Here is a 9,279-nt window from a genome sequence, read left to right on the forward strand (position 1 = left end):
AAGGAGGTACCGCGCGGGCTGGAGGGTCAGGGAGGGGAGCTGGGGCTCCTGGGCGTGCTCAAGGGAGGTACCCCGCGGGCTGGGGAGGCGGGGAGGGGAGCCGGGGCTCCTGGGCGTGCACCCGTGGTGGGCCGGGACCCCTCGAAGGACGCACTCCCCAGGGCCTGTTATCAGTGGCGCGTCACACAGTAACCCAGCGGTGTGGAAGTAATCCTGCACGGTAATCCTGCTTGATCGGCTTCTGATAGTTCTGAGGTTACATGGTCCAGGCAGCGATCTGAAAATCCCCACCTCCTAGGACCGCTGTTCACATAGGCACCCTTACTCCTGCTCTCTGCCTGGATGCAGAGGTGCACCTGGGGGGCTCCCCAGGTGGGGCCTCAAGTCCCCTGTCAAGCTGTTGTGGAGACAGTGGCTTAGGACAGCTTGAGCTGGGGGCGATTGGTAACCAGAGCCTCAGTTTCCCCCCCTGTAATCAGAACTGCGGTTCAGGCGTCTGGGATGTCCCTTCTGTGAAGCGTCTGCGGGGTCCACGTGGCGTCCGCGTCCTGAGGGACATGCCGCGATGCCCTGACTCTGCGTCTCATTGCAGCTGACATCATGTACACGGGCACCGTCGACTGCTGGCGGAAGATCTTCAGAGACGAGGGGGGCAAGGCCTTCTTCAAGGGCGCGTGGTCCAACGTCCTCCGCGGCATGGGGGGCGCCTTCGTGCTGGTCCTGTACGATGAGCTGAAGAAGGTCATCTAAGGGCGCGGCCGTCACACACACATGCACACGCACGCACACACACCAACACAATCACTTAGAATCCTGAACCGAGCGGACCACCGATCTTCCAGAAATTCCAGTCTCTTTCCCAGCCGGATCCTGCCTGTAGACAGCCAGGGAAGGTTCTAGAAAAGGGGCGCACTGTGATCCAGCCATCGGCACCCGATTCCATGTCTTGATCATGAGGGGAGGGAATCAGGGCGTCCCCTCGGGCCCCGGGTGAGACACTCCAGTGCTCAGACCTGCAGTCCAGATGCTTGTAGGACCCAAGTCATGTTTAATTATTTATTTAAAACAAGAGAACCATGTCTTCTGTTTCTACGTAAGCGTTGCCCGTCCTTTCCACGGCAGGTACTTGTACTCAGGTTCCACGTGTGGCAGTCCCACTGCGAAACACATCGCGCAGAGGAGCACCAGCCCGGGCTCCGAAGCTGGGCGCTGGGTCCATGGACACGGGCGGGGCTGCGTGCTCTCCCGCATGCCCCTGGTCTGGGTGCTGCCTCCTCCCAGCACCCCCGGGACATGATGGGGTCCCAGCTGGGAAGGGGTGGGGTTGAAACCACAGCTGGCAGAAGGGAGCCGGGCTCCCCAGTAGATGGCGAGACCCCCACGGCGCCTGCGCTGACCGCCTTCTGTGAAACCATTTGTATGGCCACAGCACCTTGGGTTGCTTGTAAATCACACGCCTCACAGCTCTGGAGGCTGGAAGTCCGGGAAGAGAGGTGCCCTCCTCCAAGTTTTTGTTTTTGTTTTTTCTTTTTTGAGGCAAGAGTCATTCTGTCACGCAGGCTGGAGTGCTCACCACAGCCTCCGCCTCCCAGGTCCAAACCATTCTCCTTCCTCACTCCTCAGTAGCTGGGACTACGGGCACCTACCTTTTGTGTTTTTAGTAGAGGTGGCGTTTCAGCATATTGGTCAGGCTGATCTTGAACTCCTGACCTCAAGTGGCCCACCCGCCTTGTCTTGTTAAAACGGCTGGGATTTCAGGCATGAGCCACCCCTCTCCCCAGAGACGCCCCACTTTCAGTGGCATCACTTGGACGGAAGGTTCCAACCTGAATCTGGGGAAACTGAGGCAGGCCTGATCCCCTGAATTCCTTGACTGCCTGCTGGCATCTCCCTGGGGTCCCTGGAGCCTCCATTCCAGCACCGAGTGGAGTTCGGGTCCCCGCAGTGGATGCTGTTGCCCGTGCACCAGGAAGGGTGCTCACCGCCAGGTGCAGCAGCTGTGTCCAAGCTCTTCCACGCAACAGCCATTGCAGGGGAGGAAACGCCATGTTAGTCTCCACCGGCCTCAACGTGGGACCTTCGTGGTGTCAGCCCGTGGCCGGGACGCAGACGGCAGCCATGGCGTTCCAGGAGAGCAGTGGGCTGTCTGGAAATCCCGGCCGCAAAAGGCAGGATGTTTTTGGGTGTGGGCAGCAGTCCCTGTCACCCATGCCGGGGTGCAGTGGTGCGATCCCGTTTCCCTGCGGCCTCGGCCTCCCGAGTGCCTGGGGTTACAGGCGCCTGGCGCCATACACGGCTAATTCTGTATTTTTGGTAGAGGCAACATTTCACTGCATTGGCCAAGACAGTCTCAACCTCCTGACCTCGTGATCCTCCTCTCCCAGAGTGCTGGAATGACAGAGCAGCCTGGCCAACATGCTGCAGCCCCGTCCCTATTAAGAACACAATTAGCGGTGTGTGGTAGCGCCTGCCGGTAATCCCAGCTACCTGGGAGACCGAGGCAGGAGGCTTGCTTGAACCTGGGAGGTGGGCGGACTGCTGTGAGCCGAGATCCCGCCACTGCACTGCAGCCTGGGGGAAAAGCCAGACCATCTCTTAAAAAAAGTCCACGGTTCCTTCCTGGGGGATTAATGGGGCGGCTTCCCGGGCGGGTGGCGGGTTTGTTCTCTGAATTTTACTCTTGGCCAAGCTGGAGCCCAATGGTGCGATCTCAGCTCACCGCAACCTCCGCTTCCCGAGTAGCTGGGATTACAGGCACCCCCCACCACGCCCGGCTAATTCTGTGTTTTTAGCAGAGACGGGATTCCTCCATGCCCTTCAGGCTGGTTGTGAACTCTCAACCTCAAGTGATTCAACCGGCCGGTCCTGCAGAATCTGGAAATGGCGAGGTGCTGGGCAAGCCGCGTGTTGGAGGTGACTCCACAGGAAATAACACGTGATGACGTGGCTGGGGGCGTGATTCAAGAGAACTGCCAAAGTCACAGTTCTGCTCTGGAGGAGTAGCTTAGCCTGTCATCCCAGCACTCTGGAAGGCTGAGGCCGGGAGTTCCAGACCAGCCTGGCCAACATGGTGAAAACCCCATCTCTACTAAACACAGAATTAGCTGGGCGTGGTGGCCCATGCCTGTAATCCCAGCTACTGGGAGGCTGAGGCAGGACAATCGCTTGAACCCGGGAAGTGGAGGTTGCAGTGAGCCAAGGTCATGCCACTGCACTCCAGCCTGGGCAGCAAGAGCGAAACTCCTTAAAAAAACCTCAGAAAAACATCACGGTTCCTTCCTTCGACTGGCTTCCTGGGTGGGTTCCGTGTTTTAGGAGCTAGATCCTCAGGCATTGAGACTGTCCCCTGGGGCTGCAGGGGGCTGGCGGGCACCCTCCTTGCCAGCGTCACGCTGTCTGGATTCCCTCGCCCTGCACCAGGACGCCCCGGCCTGGCCGTCTGACCTCCACCATACTCAGACCATGCTGATGCGTCCTGTCCTGTGGCTCCATGACCCCGTTTTCAGTTTGACCCTCACTGGGGTAGTGGGTGCAGCCCAAGGCCTCACGCTCAGCAGAGGCTGGGTCAGGAAGACCCCACATCGCAGAGACGGGGCCTGGGGAGGGGATGGGAAGGGAAGCCAGTGCCCAGCCCTGGGGTATGAGGTTGGGGCAGAGAAGAGCCCAGATTGGCCTCAGGCTGTCAGCACGACTGAACCTGCCAGGGCACAGCCCCCGCCAGATACGGGCAGTTCCAGTCTCCTGCAAGTACGGAGGTGCGTGGCTTTTTTAGCGGCATCTACGAAAAAGCTGGGCGCAGTGGCACACGCCTGAAATCCCAGCCACTCAGGAGACAGAGGCAAGAAAATTGTTTGAACCCGGGAGGCGGAGATCGCCATTGTACCCCAGCCTGGGCAACGGGGGGGGATGCCGTCCCAAAAAATGAAAGGACACCAGTATGCAGGGTCCTGTGCACAACCCAGGGGTGGGAAGGACGGAAATGCCGGTCCTGGCGTGTCACACACTCAAAAAGCAGCAAAGCAAACGTGCTTCCCAGAAGTACCGGAAAACCTTGTTACAAGTCACTGGAAGCCGGGCACGGTGGCTCACGCCTGTCATCCCAGCACTTTGACAGGCCGAGGGGGGCGGATCACCTGAGGTCGGGAGTTCGAGACCAGCCTGGCCAACAGGGTGAAAACCCGTCTCTACTAAAAATACAAAAAAATTAGCCAGGCGTAGTGCCGGGCGCCTGTAATCCCAGCTACTCGGGAGGCTGAGGCAGGAGATGCTTGAACCCCAGAGGCAGAGGTTGCAGTGAGCCGAGAAGACACCACTGCACTCCAGCCTGGGCGACAGCCACACTCTGAATCCAAAACCAAACACCTGAAAAGGCTCTCTGACAGTGTTGGAGGGACGTGGCTGAATCCGAGACAGGGACCAGTGAGCGGGTAAAAAAGCAGTTTATTATCAAATAAACACACAGTTCTGTTCTTCCCTCTTCCCGGCAGCTTGGGACTGAACAGCAGGGGCCGCTCCCGTGCCCACCACCGTCAGGAACATGCGTCTGGCACCCAGTGTGTGCAGGCGCCCGGCCCGGCCAGGGAGAAGCGGGCAGCCCTGACGGGCCCTGAGCTGGGTGTCAGGTTTTCTCCACGACCTGTATCTCCGTCACCCGGCACTCCTCCAGGCCGGCCCTGCCCGCCTCCCAGACCACCTGCAGAGACGGGAGAAGGCAAGAGGAAGTGGCCACGCAGGCGGGCGTGGGGGCTCACGGTTGTCATCCCGGCAGTTGGCGAGGCTGAGGCGGGCTGAGCAGCCTGAGGTCAGGGGTTCAAGACCAGCCTGGCCAACATGGAGAAACCCCACCTCTACTAAAAGTACAGAAATTAGCCGGGCGTGGTGGCGCATGCTTTTAACCCCAGCCACTCGGGGGGCTGTGGCAGGAGAATCGCTTGAACCCCGGAGGCGGAGGTTGCCGTGAGCCGAGATCACGCCATTGCACTCCAGCCTGGGCGTCACAGCGAGATTCCGTCTCAAAGACACACACTGTCCTAATTCTCGGGGCTGTGCAGGCTCAAACCTGCTCTGCCCTGGGGTGCAGGGTGCACTGACTGCCCGCGATCACGGTGGGCTGGGAGTCCAGCGTCCCCCACCCCCTTCATTCTGCAGCTTCTCCCAGCCGCCCGTCAGGACTGCTGGACAAGCATCCCGCCTCCCAAACCATCCCTTCTCACGCCTCGGCCGGCGGAGTGCAGCGGGGCGATCTCCATTCACAGCAGCCTCCACCTCCCGGGTTCAAGCAGTCCTCCTGCCTCAGCCTCCCGAGTAGCTGGGATGACAGGTGCCCACCACCACGCCCAGGTAATTAAAAAAAAAAAAAAAAGCCTGTCTCTACTAAAAATACAAACAGTAAACCGGGCATGGTGACGGGCACCTGTCATCCCAGCTACTCAGGGAGCTGAGGCAGAATTGCTTGAACCAGGGAGGCAGAGATTGCAGTGAGCCGAGATCACGCCACCGCTCTCCAGCCTCGGCGACACAGCGAGCCTCTGTCTCAAACCAAACCAAACCAACAAAAACTATCCAGGCTGGAGCGCAGTGGTGCAATGCCCACTCACTGCAGCCTCCGCCTCCCGGCTTCAAGCGATTCTCCGGCCTCCGCCTCCCGAGTAGCTGGGATGACAGGCAGGCACCACCACGCCCAGCTAGTTTTTGTATTTTTAGTAAAGACGGGGTTTCACCAAGTTGCCCAATCTGGTCTTGATCTCCTGACCCCGTGATCCGCCCGCCTTGGCCTCCCAAAGTGCTGGGATTAGAGGCCTGAGCCACCACGCCCAGCAATTTTGTTTTTTGAGACCGAGCCTTGCTCTGTCGCCAGGCCGGAGTGCAGTGGTGCGTTCCTGGCTCACTGGAGCCTCCGCCACCCGGGTTCAAGTGATTCTCCTGCCTCAGCCTCCCCAGTAGCTGGGACTACAGGCACGCGCCACCACGCCCGGCAGTTTTTCTATTTTTAGGAGAGACGGGGTTTTATTCACCACGTTGGCCAGGCTGGTCTCGAACCCCTGGCCTCAAGCCGTCCTCCTGCCTCAGCCTCCCAAAGTGCCCGCCAGGCCCCCAGCCCCCTCCCTTGGTAGGAAACACAACGTACCAGGTTGTCATTTCGGAAGCCGTCACCCATGGGGTCTTTCATGTGAGGGATGCGGGGAAACAGCCTCTCCATCACGAGGTACCTGGGAGGAAAGAGAAGCCGCCCTGCTCTGCACCCGGCACCGACCACCTCATCAGCCGGGGGGACTCAGGCGTCCAGAAGAGGCCATAGGGACGCCAAGAACGAGCAAAAGCCTCAAGTCACCTGCTCAGGGGGCCTGTATGTTCCCTGCCCCCAAGGCCCAGACACCCCCTGACTCAGGAGTGTAAGGAACTGGGCGCTGGTACCCCCGCCTCCCGCGAAGGCCCTGCTCCCTCAGATCACCGAGGTGATGACCTGAGCCCGCAGCCGGAAGCAGTCACCACCCCCTCCTCCTCCTCCAGCCCCCTGGGAGACAGAAGTCACCTGACACCCATTTCACAGAATTTTTTTTTTTTAGAGACAGAGTCTCGCTCTGTCACCCAGGCCGGAGTGCAGTGGTGGGACCTCAGCTCACCGCAACCTCCGCCTCCCGGGGTCAAGCGATTCTCCTGCCTCAGCCTCCCGAGTAGCTGGGATGACAGACGCCCGCCACCACGCCCAGCTAATTTTTGGATGTTTTTGGTAGAGATGAGGTTTCTCCATGTTGGACAGGCTGCTCTTGAACTCCTGACCTCAGGTGATCTGCCCGGCTCCACCTCCCGAAGTGCTGGGATGACAGGCGTGAGCCTCTGCATCTGGCCTGACAGATTTTTCTTCTTTTTTTGGAGATGGAGTCTCGCTCGGTCACCCAGGCTGGAGTGCAGTGAGCGTGATCTCGGCTCACCGCTACCTCCGCCTCCCGGATTCCAGCGATTCTCTTGCCTCAGTCTCCCAAGTAGCTGGGATGACAGTGCCCACCACCACACCCGGCTAATTTTTTGTTGTTGGCGTTTTTAGTAAAGAAAGGGCTTCTCATGCCGGGCGCGGTGGCTCACGCCTGTCATCCCAGCACTTTGGGAGGCCGAGGCGGGTGGATCACGAGGTCAAGAGATCGAGACCATCCTGGTCAACATGGTGAAATCCCGTCTCTACTAAAAATACAAAAAATTAGCTGGGCATGGTGGCGTGTGCCTGTAATCCCAGCTACTCAGGAGGCTGAGGCAGGAGAATTGCCTGAACCCAGGAGGCGGAGGCTGCGGTGAGCCGAGATCGCGCCATTGCACTCCAGCCTGGGTAACAAGAGCGAAACTCCGTCTCAAAAAAAAAAAAAAAGAAAGGGCTTCTCCATGTTGGTCAGGCTGGTCTCAAACTCCTGACCTCAGGCGATCCGCCCTCCTCGGCCTCCCAAAGTGCTGGGATGACAGGTGTGAGCCACCGCGCCCGGCCCCCGTTTGACAGATTGTGGGGCTCTGACAGCCAGCGAGAAGGACACAGGAACTGGGGGGACCCAGCTGGTGATCGAAAACCCAGACTTGGCATGCAAGACGGATCCTATTCCCCGTCCAAATGGGCAGTGTTACCTTACCCGGGCCTCACCCCAGCAGAAAGTACGGCTTTCCGCGCTGTGACTATGTCAGGGTCACAGGGCAGGGCCGGGGAGGACGAGCCCTGCCTCCTCCACCCTGGAGACACCCCCGGTCCCACCAGAGCCCTCACCTTCAGCTCCGCTGACGTCCTGATGGGGGATGGCTAGGGGACGAAAACGGGCCGTGATCTGTGAATAATTTTCAAGGGTCCAGGCCTGCCAGCTCAGACCTGTAATCCCAGCACTTTGGGAGGCCGAGGCGGGTGGATCACTCGAGACCAGGGGATCGAGACCATCCCGGCCAACATGGTGAAACCCCGTCTGTACTAAAAATACAAAAACTACCCAGTTATGGTGTCGGGTGCCTGTCGTCCCAGCTACTCGGGAGGCTGAGGCAGGAGAAACGCCTGAACCCGGGAGACGGAGGCTGCCGTGAGCCGAGATTGCGCCACTGCCCTCCAGCCTCCGTGACAGAGTGAGGCTCAAAAAATAAACATATAAATAAATAAAATAATAATCGTAGTGGCCGGGCGCGGTGGCTCACGCCCGTAATCCCCGCACTTTGGGAGGCCGAGGCGGGCGGATCATGAGGTCAAGAGATCGAGACCATCCTGGGCAACACGGTGAAACCCCGTCTCTACTAAAAACACGAAACATTAGCTGGGCATGGTGGCACGTGCGGGCAGTCCCAGCTCCTTGGGAGGCTGAGGCCGGAGAATCGCTTGAACCCGGAAGGCGGAGGTTGCGGTGAGCCGAGATCACGCCACTGCACTCCAGCCTGGAAGACAGAGCGAGACTCTATCTCAAAAAAAAAAAAAAGTTATAAATGTCCCTGTCTCCTTTGTTCAGGGGTGCTCTTCTGGCAAGACTGCCGGCAAGGGGCACCCTTGCTGAGCGATCCACTGTCTTGGTGTGTCTTTTTTTTTTTCTTTTTTAAAAGATGGGGTTTCACCAAGATGGCCAGGCTGGTCTTGAACTCCTGACGTCGGGTGATCCACCCACCTCAGCCTCGCAAAGTGCTGGGATGACCGGCGTGAGCCACCGCGCCCGGCCTCGGTGTGGTTCTTCGCGACATTATCAACCTGTTCCCAAGAAGGGCTCACCTTTTGCAGAGCAGGACAGCACAGAGCAAGGCCAGCAGCGTCCCCAGCACGATGAACAGTGATGTCCGCCAGGCTCGGGTGTGCGGGCCCTCCTCCTGACCGCACTCTAGGGGAAAACCGTGACAGGGTCAGCGACCAGGGGCCGCCCTGGGGGGACCAGGTGCCGTGCGCTCTCCCTGGGGAGCTGGGCAGCAGAGAGGTGGCGGCCAGGCAGGGTGGCGGCCAGCGGGAACCTCCTCCTGACCCGTGCGTTCGTCCTCACCACACAGATGACTCTCCAGTGCATTCCAGGGACCTAGACCGAGCACTTACACCCCAGAAGTGACAGCCGCAGGGTTCAGTCCCTGAGGGTCTACTGGGTGCTGTTTTTCGTGCAGACATAGATCGAAGGACAGAAAGACACAGAGATAAGAGAGAGTCCAGGCCGGGCGCGGTGGCTCACGCCTGTCATCCCAGCACTTTGGGAGGCCGAGGCGGGTGGATCACGAGGTCAAGAGATCGAGACCATCCTGGTCAACATGGTGAAACCCCGTCTCTACTAAAAATACAAAAAATTAGCTGGG

General features: G+C 59.3%; 2 protein-coding genes across 2 annotated transcripts in view; one reads left to right on the plus strand and one right to left on the minus strand.

Annotated features, from left to right (window-relative positions):
• SLC25A6 (solute carrier family 25 member 6) overlaps window positions 1–1,097 on the plus strand; it is a 6,130-nt gene extending 5,033 nt beyond the window's left edge. The window contains exon 4 of the mRNA XM_032267784.1: window positions 593–1,097. Within this exon, the coding sequence (XP_032123675.1) occupies window positions 593–750 (158 nt within the window). The 3' untranslated portion in view covers window positions 751–1,097. The remainder of the gene's footprint in view (window positions 1–592) is intronic.
• A 3,328-nt stretch (window positions 1,098–4,425) lies between these two features.
• The window catches only part of IL3RA (interleukin 3 receptor subunit alpha), a 7,287-nt gene continuing 2,433 nt past the window's right edge, over window positions 4,426–9,279 (minus strand). Inside the window, exons 4-6 of the mRNA XM_032267785.1 lie at window positions 8,717–8,822; window positions 6,128–6,209; window positions 4,426–4,693 (exon numbers count right to left, since the gene is read on the minus strand). Of these exons, the coding sequence (XP_032123676.1) occupies window positions 4,619–4,693; window positions 6,128–6,209; window positions 8,717–8,822 (263 nt within the window). The 3' untranslated portion in view covers window positions 4,426–4,618. The remainder of the gene's footprint in view (window positions 4,694–6,127; window positions 6,210–8,716; window positions 8,823–9,279) is intronic.

This window comes from Sapajus apella, unplaced genomic scaffold (genome assembly GCF_009761245.1).
Source record: "Sapajus apella isolate SASKATOON/1434 unplaced genomic scaffold, GSC_monkey_1.0 scaffold172, whole genome shotgun sequence".
NCBI lineage: Eukaryota > Metazoa > Chordata > Mammalia > Primates > Cebidae > Sapajus > Sapajus apella.